At 52.0% G+C, this 15,278-nt stretch overlaps 1 protein-coding gene across 1 annotated transcript in view; it reads right to left on the reverse strand.

Annotated features, from left to right (window-relative positions):
- The window catches only part of SPTBN4 (spectrin beta, non-erythrocytic 4), a 97,755-nt gene that overhangs the window by 52,325 nt on the left and 30,152 nt on the right, over positions 1-15,278 (reverse strand). Inside the window, exons 4-12 of the mRNA XM_004390866.1 lie at positions 13,540-13,631; positions 12,523-12,603; positions 10,998-11,113; positions 6,149-6,261; positions 5,867-6,054; positions 5,666-5,783; positions 5,241-5,399; positions 4,230-4,532; positions 3,142-3,292 (exon numbers count right to left, since the gene is read on the reverse strand). Of these exons, the coding sequence (XP_004390923.1) occupies positions 3,142-3,292; positions 4,230-4,532; positions 5,241-5,399; positions 5,666-5,783; positions 5,867-6,054; positions 6,149-6,261; positions 10,998-11,113; positions 12,523-12,603; positions 13,540-13,631 (1,321 nt within the window). The remainder of the gene's footprint in view (positions 1-3,141; positions 3,293-4,229; positions 4,533-5,240; positions 5,400-5,665; positions 5,784-5,866; positions 6,055-6,148; positions 6,262-10,997; positions 11,114-12,522; positions 12,604-13,539; positions 13,632-15,278) is intronic.

A 15,278-nucleotide genomic window follows, 5' to 3' on the forward strand; every position in this document is an offset into this window, starting at 1 on the left:
GGGGCTGAGCCAGGATCAGATGAGAGGGGGCTGAGCCAGGGTCAGGATGTCCACACTGGGGCTGGGACAATGTTTGCTCTGAGGATGTGGCCCAGGCTTATGGAGAAACCCCCCGCACTGTCCTGCAGGCAGACAGACTCTTCCTTCTCTAATGATGGCCCAGGATTCCTAAGGGCTGTGGCTCCAGAAAAAGGAGGAAGACATCTAAGTGGAGTGAGACAGACCAGGCTCAAAGCCCTCTTACCAGCTCTGCAACCCTGGGCCTCAGTTTCCTCATCAGGGAGAAAGAAAAAGGTAGCCCTGACTCTGGGCCGCTGAGCAGACCAGGACGCACAGCGAGGCTGTGGTGTTCTCCCACAAACATAAATAATCTCCCAGAACACCCCCATGAGATAAGGCCATGGGTGATGGAGTAAGGCAACAAGACCACTCCATCATCATGTTTGAGCCCAGACAAAAACAAGGTCATGGTGCACACCGCAAAAATGAGCAAACATCTCCCTTGCCCAATTAAGGTGAGTGACTGCTGCATTAGCCTTACTCTGTCCCCCCACCAGATTAAAAAGATTAAGATGCCCAGTCATATCATTACCCCACTTCCTGACAGCATCCAATCCACAGCAACACCACACTTCACTGAACCATCCCCCCAAATCACCCAGCACGATCCCAACTCACATGCCCGTTGTTATGGATTGAACTGCATCACCCCAAAACGTGTGTCAATTTGGCTAGGTCATGATTCCCAGTATTGTGTGACTGTCCACCATTTTGTCTTGTGTTATAAATCCTACCTCTGTGATATTAATAAGGCAGGATTAGAGGCAGTTATGTTAATGAGGCAGAACTCAATCTACAAAATTAGACTGTGTCTTAAGCCAATCTCTTTCGAGATGTAAAAGAGAGAAGTGAGCAGAGAGACAGCGGGACCTCATATCACCAAGAAACAAGAGCCAGGAGAATAGCGCATCCTTTGGACCTGGGGTCCCTGTGCTGAGAAGCTCCTAGACCAGGGGAAGATTGATGACAAGGACCTTCCCCCAGAGCTGACGGAGACAGAAAGCCTTCCCCTGGAGCTGGTGCCCTGAATTTGGACTTCTAGCCTCCTAGACTGTGAGAGAATAAATTTCTGTTTGTTGAAGCCATCCACGTGTGGTGTTTCTGTTATAGCAGCACTAGAGAATACACCACCGAACACCTTCTTACTGAGGTGCACCATGGTTCTCCACGCTGTGTGATCTCCTGCATTGCAAAAAGCCAATAAACTCAACTTCGTTTGGCTACAAGGAGATTCCTGGTGGCTTTTGGCTGGAGGGCTGTTATGAGTTGAATTGTGTCCCCCTAAAAGATAGATTGAAGTGCTAACCCTCAGTACCTGAGAATGTGACCTTGCTGGCAAACAGGGTCTTTGACGATGTTATCAGCTAACGTGAGGTCGTGCTGCAGCAGGGTGGGCCCTGATCTCTCTATGACTGGTACCCTTTTAAGGAGAGAAAACAGAAGCCCCCGGGGGAAGATGGCCGTGTGAAGATGGACTGATGGTTCTACAACCAGGGCTCTGAACCGCTTCATTCCGGTTCAACCCCCTGCTGAGAATTTGCCCTTCTGCCCCAGATATACCGAATCAGAATCTACATTTTAACAAGATCCCCAGGTGATTCTTACGTATAATAACTTTGAGAACCACCGCTCTATGAGCAGTTCTCAGCATTAGTCCCTAACTAGTAGCATGAGCATCACCTGGGAACTTGTTAGAAAGACAAATTCTCAGCAGGGGGTCGGACCGGTTCGAAGCCCTGGCTACAACACATGGAATGCCAAGACTTGCCAGGAACTACCAGAAACTGAGAAGCAGCAAGGAAGGCTCTCTCCCTAGAGCCTTTGGAAAGAGCACGGGCCTGCTGCTACCTTGATTCTGGACTTGCAGTCTCCAAAACAGTGAGGCAATACTTTTCTGTTTTAAGCCACCCAGTTTGCGGTACTTTGTTAGGACCGCTTTAGAACGCCAAGACAAGGGCACTGAAATGGGAATCCTGTTAGGACCAGTCTTGGTTTTGCCTATCAGCTCCATGCCTTCTGCTTCCAATAACAGCACCCCAATTTACTTTGGAGAATGACCCTTCTCTTTCCCAGTCCATAACTTTGGAGGGTGCTGATCCCAGTCTTGGCCTGGGGTGGACACGTTACATAGATGTGGCCAATTAGATCACTGCACACCCTGGGGCCACAATGATTGGCTGAGGGATGGGGATGAAACTCACAGTGGCTTTCCTTGGACCTTTTATCAGAATTAACAGGAGCCCTGGTGGCGCAGTGGTTAAAGGGATTGGCTGCTACCTGAAAGGTTGGTGGTTCGAACCCAGAAGCTGCTCCTTGGGAGAAAGATGTGGTAGTCTGCTTCCATAAAGATGACAGCCTTGAAAACCCTATGGGGCAGCTCTACTCTGTCCTTTAGGGTCACTATGAGTCAGAATCAACTTGACGGAAACAGGTTTTGTCAGAATTAGTGAGAGAGAAGGTCCTGTCTCCTACTGGTTCTGCTAAGCTGCTGGGATATAAATGGTAGGGCTGAATGATTCCAAGTGCACACCAAAGGGGAGGGACTGCCCAACAGTGACACCAACAAAGAGACTAGAGGTGAAGAAAGATCATCCCTGGATCCAGCTATGCCTGAAGCCAACCCACCCTCCCTGGACTTTTTAGTTACATAAACCAATATGTTTCCCTTTTCTCCTTAAGCCAATTGGATTGAGTTTCTATCACCTGCTGCTGAGCAGGCTCTGACTATACATTACCTTACACAGGCCTGTCTGTGTGTGTGTGTGTGTGTGTGTGTGTGTCTGTGTGTGTGTGTAACGGTATTTACTGAGTTCAGGCTGAGAAGGACTTAGCACATAGCAAGTGCTCAAATAGGAGGTATTACTGCTGAATCTCAAAGCAGAAAGAAGTCGTGTGGTCCAACCTGCCACCCAAAGCACTAATCCCCCCCATAATATTCCTGATGGAGTGTGATCCTGGTTTCTGCTTGAATGCCTCCAAGGACAGGGAACTCACTCCTTCCTTCCGTCCCTCAGGAACCATTCTGCCTCTATTAGCACCAACTTTGAAAATCTCCCTCCCCTTCCCCGACCCCAGACTCACCCTGCAGCTGGGAGAAGCGAAGAGCAGCGGCGTTGAGCGCCTCCACCCGCTCACTCTGGGCTGCAATGTCCCCCTCCAGCAGCCCATGCTTCTGCAGCAAGTCCTCCGCCTCCACCAGGTGCTGCCCACACTCCCGGGACAGCAGCTGAGCCTACATGTGGGGGCGACACAGCATACTTCAGGCCTTGCCCTCAGGCCCCTTCCCCCACCTCATGGTCCAGGCCAGCCCTCCACTCACTGGCCCCCCAGAGCCCATTGCTCTGAACTCTGAGCTCTGTCTACGGTCTTCCTGTCTCTGTCAGCATCTCTCTCTGCCTGTCTCTCTCTGAATGTTTCCGTCTCTCACTGTCTCCACATTTCTGGGCTCTCTCTCTGTCATGGTGTCCCTTGTCTCCATCTTTCTCCCTCTCCATCTCTCTGTGTCTGTATCTCTCTCTGCCTCCCTGTCTGTCTACATCTCTTCCTCTCTCTCTGTGTGTCTGTATCTCTCTCTCTGTCTCCATCTTTCTCTGTATCTATCTCTGGTAGGTCTCACCCTTTCTCACATTGAGTGCATCTTCCTATGTATCTTTCTCCGTGTCCAGCTAGATTTCCACGGCTAACTCCGTCTCTGCCTCTCTAGCTCCCTCTCTCTCATCTCTCTCAATCGTTCCCTCATACTGTCACCATCTTCCTCTGGCTTCATCTCTCTGTCTTGGTCTGTCTCCAGCTCTCTCTGTCTCTTTATCTCTCTGTGTCTTTTTCTCTCTCTCTATTTTCTATCTCAGAGCGCTGGTGGCTCAGTGGTTAAGAGCTCGGCTGCTAACCAAAAGGTTGGCAGTTCGAATCCACCAGCTGCTCCTTGGAAACCCTATGCGGCAGTTCTATTGTGTCCTATTGGGTGGCTATGAGCCGGAATCGACTCGACAGCAATGGGTTTATTTTCTCTGTCTTTCTCTCCATCTCTCTTTCTCCCGTCTTTCTCTTTATCTCTTTCTGTCTCTCTCTTCCCTTCCCTCTCTGTCTCTCTGACATCTCGCTCAGTGTCTTCATCCCTCTCCCCTCCCCGCCCATCACCCCCATCCCTGCCCCTGGTCTGGGCCCCACACCTGCATCTCTTCCATCCAGTCCACCATGTACACCATCTCCTGGAAGACCTTCTGCAGGGCCAGGTTCTGCTCGAGCCGTGTCCGCCGGGCACCTACCAGCCCAGTCAGCAGGGCCCACTGGCGCAGGACGCTGTCGCGCTGGGCTGCCACCCGCCGGGCATCATAGTAGCCTTCAGCCGCCAATGCCTGGGCTAGCTCCGCCACGCCCTGCACGCGCTCCTCATAGGCCGCGATGTCAGCCTCGATTGCCTCGTGCTTCTTCATGGCTGCCTCCACTGCTGGCAGCTCATACCCAAAGTTGTCCTGGGGCAGTGCAGGCCACACACACTCACCTATGCTGCTGCAGCCATCCACCTGTGGCCTTGACCCTGTGTCACCCTGGAAACTCCCGCACCCTCCCTGTTACCCTGCACACCAGCCCCACTGTCTTCTGTTACCCTGGAGATCAGCCCCACCATCCCCAGTTACTCTGGAGACAAGTTCCATCCTCGCCTGTTACCCTGGAGACCAGCCACATCCTCTCCTGTTACCCTGGAGACCAGTCCTACCATCCCCTGTTACCCTAACTGTGTTACGCAGGACACCAGCCCTACCTTCCTCTGTGACCTTGATCCTGACTCAGTTAACCTGGAGACCACCCCACCCTTCCCTGTTACTACATCTCTAACCAAAACTCGCTCCCCAGCAAGCAGGTCCCATCCTTCCATTGCCCTGGAGACTGAGGACCAGGTCTACCCTATCGTGTTGCTTAGGGAACAAATTCTATCCTCCTGAGTTACCCTGGACACCTAAGAGCCTCACTTAATATTTCCCCTATTTCTGGAGAGACTAATTCTGCTCTGTCTAGTTACCCTGGAAATCAAGCCCACTCTCCTCACCCACCGATCGCCTAGGAGACCAGTTCTAACCCTTCTGTGTTGATTAGGAAATCTAGTCTCCCACTCTGGTCTCCAGGGCCACTGGCCACACCCTCCCTCCATTTCCCCCAGAGCCAAGCCCCGCCCCTTGTACCTGGGAGACCAGGCGCTGGTTCTCGTTCAGCCAGCTCTCCCTCATGGCCACCTTGTGGTCAAACCGCTGGGCCAGTAGCTCCAGCTTCTCCTGGCGGACCAGCTCGGCCCGTAGGGCAGCCTCCCGCTCGTGCTCGGCCTTCTCCAGCTCACCCCATGCCTGGGGAGAGACGAGGAGGGGGTCAGACGCCAACAATTCCCCACAGCTTCACGGCTCCTCTGCCCAAGGCCACCCCTAGCCCTTCTGCTGTATTTGTGCAAATTGGAGGAAAACCATCACTTCCTTGGGACAGTTCACTGCAGGAAAACTGTCAGAATGACTGTCCAAATCCACAGCGTCTAGGATGTGAACGGCTCCCTTGAGCAGTGCACAACCTACACAACGCCACAGTGCAGCCCTGCCTCTCCCCCACATCCTGACCTCACCTTGTCGACATCCCAGATGCCACAGCCCTCCCGGGGCACGAAGAGGCGGCGGTTGCAGGCGCGCAGTTTGCTCTGGATGCTAAAGAGCAGCACCTCCAGGTTCCCCTTCTCCTGGAACCTGAAGGGGAGTGAGCTCAGGAGCCCTGTCTCCGTGCCTCCCCGCCCTCCCGCACGCCCCCACCCCCCACAGCCAGGCCTCACTTGACGGGCTTCTCCAGCGTGCAATAGGCCGTGAACGACTGAAGCTGCTGCTGTACCCCACTCAACGAGTTGGCAAACTTCTGGTTGCTGATGAGGCCCACGGTCCGGTGGATCCAGGCCAGCAGCTCGGCCGCTAGCTCCTCATAGCGCTCAATGATCTTCCCCACCTCCAACACTTGGTCCAGGACCTGACCCAGCAAAGCAAGGTGGGCTCGGCCTCATGCCACATTGCCCCTGGGTGGGTCCCAGGCTCCCACTGCTCCACTCCTTGGCTCCTGATACCTTCCCAATCCGCTTTCCCTCCACAGCCAGAGCCTTCATCTTGGAGAAATAGTGGTAGAAGGAGACCACGTAGGTGATGATGGACTTCTCATCCGGAGCCTCCATGTTCACATCTAGGCAGGACAGGAGTGAGGAGGCATGATGGTGGGCACTCCGACAGAGGGACTGAGGGATTGGGTGGCAGGCAGGAGATCCCGCACTTACTAGCTGTGTGACCATGGGCAAGATAATTAACCTCTCTGTTTTTTGGTTTTGTTTCTGCCAAGTGGGGATCTACCTCATGAGATTCAGTAGTGCCTGACACATATATATCACCACAGAGAAATGATCTATTATTATTTCCCGAACATGCCATTCTGTCTCCCACCTCAGAGCCTTTGCACATGCTGTTCCCACTGTCTGTAACACTGTTCCCTCTTCTGTTTGCCTAACTTCCACTCATCCTTCAGGGCTCAACTCCACTTAGCTTTTCTCAGTCAAGCCTTCCTGCTCTCCCTGTCTAGAGCTGGTCTCCTCATGTTGTTCTCCCTCATCACATCTTATCATTTTCTTCCCAGACTTATCACAATTTGAATGAATTACTTACTTATGTGATTATGTCACTACTTGTGAGCTCCCCGAGGATGAGGCTTATGCTTATCTTTTTGCCACTCTTCCAGATACGCCAAACACACAGGAACCTAACTAGCTCACCAGCTGCTGTAGAATTGACTCCAACTCATGGTGACCCCATGTGTGTCAGAGTAGAACTGTACTCCACTGGGTTTTCAATGGCTGATTTTCAGAAGTAGATCACCAGGCCTTTCTTCTGAGGTGCCTCTGGGTAGACTCGAACCTCCATCCTTTCGGTTAGAAGCTGAGCATGTTAACTGTTGGCACCACCCAGAGACTCCAACACACAGTAGGAGCTCAATAAGAATTTACTAAGTGTATGAGGTTTGTTGTTAAGGACACAGGCTTTGGAGGCACGATGAGCTGGAGCCCCAGCTCAACCACTTACTCACTGTATATTCTTAGAAAATGGATCTAACTTTTCTGGGCCTTGGTTTCCCCATTGTTGGAGTAAAGATAATACAGCACTGGCTCCTAGGAACATAGTATTAGAGTGTTAGAGAGAATAGCCTGGTACAGAGAGGGCACTCAGCAAATTTCATTTATCATTTTAATTTACCCACTGAATTCACAACACTGTACTTGCCCTTTACGCTTCACTACCTCATGAAAGTGATATCAGTTAAACACCTACTGTGTGTCTGGCGCTGAGCATAGAACTGAGCTATAAGGGGCAGGGTAGAGGAATGCTTAAGACCATGAATTACGGAGTCAGAAGGTAATTTATTGATTTTCACCGTGAGGCTGGGCAAGTGACTTCACATCTCGCAGTCTCCATTCCCACCACTTTAAAACACGATTGATAAATTCTACCCAACCATATCAGTGTGATGATGAAAGGGAACCATTTCGGCGAAGTTCCCAGTCATGTGCTGGGCACGGAGTATATTCTTGAAAAAGGGAGCAGCTTTTATTCCAGAGATGGAAGATTGGTGTTGGGGTGATTATGGATTGGGGATGAAGGTGAAGTCAAAGACGGGGTTGGGGATAGACTGAAAATAGGAAGGGGCTGCGGATGAGGATGGAGTTGTGCAGGAGGGTAGACCTGAGAACGGACTGAGAATAGACATGGGGGTGTAAATAGTATTGGGGTTGGGGATGGGAATGGAGCTGAACATGTGGTTGGGGTTGGGGAGGATGTTGGGGATAATGTGGGAGATGGGATTGGGGTTGGAAAGGGAGAGAAGGCTGGGATTGGGGAGAGATGGCTGGGGATGGGGTTGGGGATAGGGATGGTGTTGGGTATGGGGATGATGTTGGGGTTGGGGAGGAAGAGGGAGTTGGGATGAGGGACAGATGGTTGGTGATGGGGCTGGGGTCACAGATGGCATTGAGGTTGGGATAGAGGTTGAGGGTTGTATTGAGGTTGGGATGGTGTTGGGCTTGGGGAGGGAAAGAGGGCAGAGATTGGGAGAGAAATGATTGGAGATGGGGTTAGGGGTCAGGGATGGTATTGGGGTTGGGATGGGATGGTGTTGGGTTTTGGGCTAGGAGGGAAAGAAGATTCAAATTGAGGAAGAGATGGTTGGGAATGGGGTTGGGGACGAGGGAGGGGTTGAGGACTGTCATGAATTGAATTGTGTCCCCAAAAAATATATGTTGTAAATCCTAACCTCTATGCCTGTGGTTATAATCCCATCTGGGAATGGGTTGTCTTTGTTATGTTAATGAGGCAGGATTAGCGTAGGGTGTATCTTGAGTCAATCTCTTTTGAGATATAAAAGACATTAAACAAGGAAGCAAAACAAGTAGAGATGGGGTAAGATAGATGCCAAGACACCTGGACATTTCTAAGGAACCAGGAAGAAGCAGCTGAAGAGACAAGGACCATCCTCCAGAGCTGACAGAGAGAGAATGTGTTCCCCTAGAGCAGGGGCTCTGAATTCAGACTTCTAGCTTCTTAAACTGTGAGAAAATAAATTTCTGTTTATTAAAGCCATCCACTTGTGGTATGTCTGTTACAGCAGCACTAGATAACTAAGACATAATTTGGTACCAAGAAGTGGGGTGCTGCTCTAACAGATACTTAAAATGTGGAAGCAGTTTGGAATTGCATAATGGGTAGAGGCTGGAAGAGTTTTAAGGTGCCTAATAGTAAAAGCCTAGATTGCCGTGAAGAGATTGTTGATAGAATTATGGACGTCAAAGGCAATTCTGGTGGGGGCTCAGAAGGAAGGGAGGAGAGCCATAGGGAAAGTATTTATCAACTTAGAGAATACATATGGGGCCAGCAACACAATGTTGCTAGAAATGTGGACGTTAAATGTGCTTCTGGTGAGGCTTTAAAAGAAAATGATGAACATGTGATTGGCCCACGGAGGAAGGGCGATGTTTGTTCGGCAGTGGCAAAGAACTTGTCTGAATTATGTTTAAGTGTTTGGTGGAAGGTAGAACTTTAAGTGATGAACTTGGATATCTGGCTGATGAGATTTCTAAGCAAGATCTTAAAGGGGCTGCATGGTTTCTTCTTGTTGCTTATAGCAAAATTTGAGAGGAAAGAGATGAACTTCAGAATGAACTGTGCAAAATGAAAGCAGAACTTAAAGATTTGGAAACTTCTGTTGTACAAACTAAGGACATGTGTCCTAGAATTTTCACCAAGGACATAGCAACACAATTTTTTGTTAAAGAGATTAAGCCTGTGACTGATGGATCTAACCAACTACCACAGCAGAAAACCCATCAGCTTAGACTGAAGGGGATAGAGAAAGAACGAAAGGAAAGAATGCTGTCTGCCTCTTGGAATTCTACAGGCAAGAAACAGGCCAAAGGAGCTACATCTGTTGTCCTCCAAGAAAAGAAAAGGACCATCCCTGGAACAGCTCGCAGATCAGCAAAACTGCTGGAAGGAGCAGAAAGCAGGACCTTCTCGGTTTCAAAGGGTGGGGCCATGGTCTCATGGATCTCAAAGAGTGGGGCCACAGCCTCCTAGGTTTCAAAGAGTCGGATCTTAGCCAACTAGGTTCTGGAGAGTGGGACGGCTGTTAAGGTGTGCTAGGGGGATGGGGCTGCCACCCAAAGCTGAGGGGGTGGGTCTCCCATGCCCAAGGGGAAGAAGAATGGGGCCTGCCAGGGCCGAGGGGATGGGGCACCACTCTGATGGACTAGGAGAATGGGGCCACCCAAAGCCAAGGGAGCAGAGTTGTCATCCCAGTGGGCCTGGAAGGTGGAACTGAAGCCCAGGGCTCAGGGGCCTCCACCCAGAATCCAGAGGGCATGGCAAACAACCAGAGTCTGGTGGGTGGGTCCACTGTCCAGATGGTCTGAGAGAACAGAAGATTATTTTCAAGCTTTGAGAGCTAATGTAAATTGTTCTGCTGGGTTTTGGACTTTCTTGGTGCCTGTTATCCTTTCTTTTCCTCCAATTTCTCCCATTTGTAATGGAAATGTCTACCCTGTGTCTGTTCCAGCATTGTTCTTTGGAAACAGGTAACTCGAGTCTAGATTTCACAGGTTCACAGATGAGGAGGAATTTTGCCCCAGGATGAAACACATTTAAAGTCTCAGCCCTATTTGATTTAGATGGTTCAGAAGATGAGATTTTGGACTTGATGCCGATTTAAGACTTTGGGGGATGATGTGATGGGGTGAATGTGCTTTGCATGTGGCAAGAACATGAATTTTGGGGGTCAAAGGGTGGAATGTCATGGATTGAATTGTGTTCCCAAAAATTATGTGTTGTAAATCCTAGCCTCTATGCCTGTGGCTACAATTCCATTTGTGAATGGGTTGTCTTTGTTATGTTCATGAGGCAGGATTAGTATAGGATGTGTCTTGAGTCAATCTCTTTTGAGACATTAAAGAGATAAAATGCAAGCTAGCAAGCAGAGATGGGGGAAGAGAGATGTCAAGCCACAGGAAGATTGCCCAGGAGCAGAAGTTCAAAAAGAGACAAAAGACCTTTCCCCAGACCTGACAGAGAGAGAAAGCCTTTCCCTAGAGCTGGCACCCTGAATTCGGACTTCTAGCCTCCTAAACTGTGAGACAATAAATTTCTGTTCGTTAAAGCCACTCACTTGCGGCATTTCTGGTATAGCAGCACTAGGTAACCAAGACAGGGAGGGAGAAGAATTACAGACAGGGAAGGGCAGAGGGTTGGGATAGGGAGCAGACTGGGATTTGGGATGGCCTTGGGATTTGAGATGGTGTTGGCATTAGGGTGGAGTTGAGTTTAAGATGGCACTGGGGTCGGGAGTTCCCCAAGAGGAAGTCTGGGCCGGGGCCATGCGAGTCTCACCCTCAGGGTCCAGCAGACGCGCCAGCCCTAGGTGCTGCTCAGCCGTGCGGAAGGCTCTCTGAAGGTTGTAGTTGGCGTTGGACTTGGTGAGTTTGCTGAAGTCCACGAGATCAGGCCTGGGCACGGCACAGAGCGGGCAGGCAGCAGGCAGGTTCCAGAGTGGGTGGGGAAGCAGGTGAAAAGACATCCTTGTCTGAGCCCCACCCAGGACAAGGGGCAGGTAGGCGAACAAATACAGTCGAGGGGGTAGCTGGGTGTGCTGGTACATGTCTGTGCGGCTTTCGTCTGCAGGTGTGAGTGTGATGAGCCCGGGGCATGTCTCCACGGGTTCTTTTGTATGTGTGTGCATTTATTTCTGGGTGCAGGTAAGCTGGCCCTTGTGCACGGAGGTGTGGGTGGGTCAGTGTGTGGGTGCTTCGAAGAATTAAATCCACATGATCATGGACCGGGGATGTGCCTGTGTGTCCCCGTAAGACTATCTGACAATCTGAGTGTGTGTACATCTTGAGTATATAGACCTTCAAGTGTGTTGCGTGGGGGTGCATGCATCCGGGTGTGTTTATACACACTATACCATACGGTTGGAAGTGTGAGGTCTGGCTCGGCCACTTCCTGGCTGTGTCACTCCGGGGGAGTTACTCCACCTCTCTGTGCCTCAGCTTCCTCGTTAGCAAAATGGGGATTATAATAGCATCTGCCTCACGGGGTCCCTGTGAGAATTAGATGGCTTATTGGAAAGCACTCAGAACAACGCCTGCCCTGTAGAAAGCCCTCGATGAAGGTTACCGATTGCTCGCGTGACTCTGGCTCGGGCTGGTGGGTGTCTGTGTGTGCAGGTGGGACCGGCTCCCCCAAACGTGTAGGGGTGTGTGTATGTGTGATAGTTAGAGGTAGTGAGTGAACGTATGTCCGCAGCAGGAAAAGGTGGATTCTACCTTCAGCTTCACCAGAGCAAGTCCCTCCCAGCCTCTGGGCCTCAGTTTCCCCAATCTGTCACGTGGACGATCATGATGTAGGTGTAATGTGTCTTGGTGCACATGCCCCAGCCCGCTCAGTGTCAGGTACGACACTGAGGTAGGAACATGAGGTATGAACAGGTGAGTGTGTAGGGAGCCAGGAAGGGGGCTTGGGGACCCACCTTGAGGAAGGATTTTCTGATGGGAGGAGGCGCTGTGGACGCACCAGAGTGGGCAGTCCGGGGGGTGCCTGCCCCTCCCTAGGGCCGACTAAGCAGCAGGCACAGGCTATGCATGTACCTGTGTATCTGCATGTATGTGCACGCATCTGGCGACAGCACACGTGTTTCCATGTGTACGTGGGGTATGCTGTCTGGACGGGGTGTGCGTACCTGGGTATAATTGTGGGGGGTGAGTGTGGAGAGAAATGTGTACATGTGTGCAGAGTGTGACAGGATGGGTATTTGTGCCTGGGTGTGTGTGTCTATATACAGAGGTGTACAGGGTACATGTGAGGGGACATGGGGTAGGGGACAGAGCAGTGCTGGGCTGGCCAGGCGATGTCGTACCTGTGCCGGTGAATGAGGGCATTGAAGGCCAAGCCATCCCGCCAGCTGGTGGTGAAATTCTGGATGTTTACCTCGGGGTAACTGGGAGAGAGAGAGGCAGAGACGGAGAGAGTCAGGAGGGGATCGGGAGGGAGGAAGGGAAGAAGAGAGAGAGAGAAAGAGGTGGAGAGAGCCAGGGGGATGGAGAGAGAGACAGACATAGAGACAGGAGAGGAGAGAAAGAGAGAGACGGAGGGAGGGAGGGAGAGAGAGAGACGGGGATTGGGAGAGACAAGAACAGAGAGAAAGAGAGTAGCAGGAGGTGAGACAAGGGAGGGAGAGAGGGAGACAGAGAAGCAGTGATGGGAACGAAGAAAGCAGGTCTAGAGATAATGACAGACACTTGGAGAAACAGATGTCATTGCAAGACAGACAGACAGACAGCCCCAGAAGGATGAGTTGCTAGAGCCCACTCCATCTCTGCCCCGCCCCTCCTCCAGAGGGCACTTGGGGTTTGGGCCATGCCCCTCCCCACAGGGCATAGAGTTGGGGGCCCAAGGAAACATGCCCATCATAGCACACACCCACTTCTCAACCACACTGAGGGTGCCCAGGACCCTGAGATTCCCTGCCCAGGCAGCCTGAGCCCACTCCCAGGGTGGGCAGACCACTCCCTGGTGTGTGCCCTCCTAGGCTGAGGTGTGGCTGCTCATGGCGGGCGGGGTGGCCGGAGCTTGGACATAAAGGCTGGGGGGTCCACACAGGTGCACGCAAGTCCTCTTGAGGTGCAGAATGAGATGGAGGAGGGGGAGAAGGGACACCGATCTCAGAGGAGACCAAGAATTCCAAACGTGAACCTGGCCTTCCGGGTTGTTGTAGAGGTCAAGTTCGAAGAAGTGGAAGTATTTTTTTTTTTTTACCAGTTCCTCAGCTTCAGATGTAACTCTGTGACCCCGAGTATGTGGCTGCCCCTTGCACTCCTGTCCGGGAACCCCAGAGGTCGGGGGGGGCCTGCCTGTGGGGTGGGGAGCCACTCACCCAGCTGTCTTCATCTGACACCACAGGAGCAGCGCATCCTTGGCCGAGCGCGTCTCTCTGTTGTCCTCGGTCTCAATTTTGATGACTTGAATCTGTGAGGATACAAGGCATGACCACTGGGGCCTCGAGGGCTTGAGGCTGGGAGATCCCACCTCTCCAACCCTGCTGCAGGTGACAGAGGAGACGGGGGAGTGGCTTCAGGCTGGGAATGAGTGTGCAGGAGTGGGAATGGAGGAGGCCAAGATACCCAGTAATTGGGGGAGGCGGTGGTGGATTTGGGTCTCAGTTTCCACAAAAGCCTCCAAACTTGGTGTCTGGGCCACTGCCCTGATCCAAGCCACCATCATCTGCAGTGGCCTCCAGGGTCTATGTCCCTGCTTCTGTCCCCACAGTCTGCTCCCCACGTGCAGAGAGACGGACCCAAGTCAGATCATGGGCCTCAAAACCCTCCTGTGGCTCTGTCTCAGGGCAAAAGCAAAAGTCCTCACCATCTCCCCTCATTCACTCTCCTCCATTGCTCACTCCACTCTCCACGCATGCTGGCATGTCACTAAACCCACCAGCATCCGCCTACCTCACAGCCTTCGCACTGGTTGTTCCCTCTGCCTGGAACAGCCTCCCCCTAGATGGCCACATGGCTTCATCCCTCCATCAGGTCTTCACTCAAATGCCACCTTGTCAGTGAGTCACCTTTTCCCCAAGCACCTGTTCCAAGTCTCAACACACACACACATCCACATTTCATATCCCCTGTCCCTGCTTTCTTATCTCCCCTGGTGGTGCGGTGGTTAGGTGCTCGGCTGCTAACCGAAAGGTCGGTAGTTGAAACCCACCAGCCTCTCCGTGGGAGAAAGGTGTGGCAGTCTGCTTCTGTAAAGATTTCAGCCTTGGAAACCCAACGGGGCAGTTCTGCTCTGTCCTACAGGGTCGCTATGAGTTGGCATCGGCTCCATGGCAAGGGGTTTGGTGTTGGGTTTTAGCATTGCTCACCGTCTGGTCCTCTTGTTTATCCACCTGGTTCACATTTCCCCACTAAAAGGTAACAGCTGTGGGATAGCAGGGATGTTGCTCAATTTTGCTCACTGCTGATCCCCTTAGTAGGGACTCACTAAAGGTCTGAATGGCCCAGCGTCCAGGGTGGGTTCCAGACTTAGTGTGTTTGAGACTTGGATCCTGCCCTCAAGAGCTGGGTTTGGCATTGGGGTTCCAAAGGAGGAACCAGGTTCCAAGGAGGTCTCACTCCTAGCGCAGGGTTCCAGCTGCCTCCCAACCCCGCGGTCTCATTCCCTGATTCTGGCCTGAGGATGCCCATACCTGTATCCAACCCTCACCCCTCCCCTGACCTCCATCCCTGGGACCCAGTGGATTTCTAGATGCCTACCTGGGGGTCCCAGCCCCTCACAACCACCATGTCCCAACCTGATCTCAGCATCTCTTCTAAGCCTGCTGCTCCTCCCCGGCCCTGACTCAGGGTGGCCCCACCATCCACTAGTCTCCAGGCTAGAGCCCTGAGTCTCACCCTGGACACCTCCCTCCCCTCCCCGTGGTCTGTCTACTCTCCTCCTGCTCGTATTTCCCACCAGCCCCTTCTTCCCCTCCCCACAGCCCTTCTCTGGTCCAGCTCCAGCCTCTCCCTGGACTACTGGGCCCCAGTTTTGGTGACCACCCCCAATCCAGGGGGATCTTTCCAAATCTGACTATGCCCCTCCCCTTGATAAAACTCTCCAATCTCTCCCCTT

The sequence above is a fragment of the Trichechus manatus genome, unplaced genomic scaffold (assembly GCF_000243295.1).
Source record: "Trichechus manatus latirostris isolate Lorelei unplaced genomic scaffold, TriManLat1.0 scaffold00338, whole genome shotgun sequence".
Lineage (NCBI taxonomy): Eukaryota > Metazoa > Chordata > Mammalia > Sirenia > Trichechidae > Trichechus > Trichechus manatus.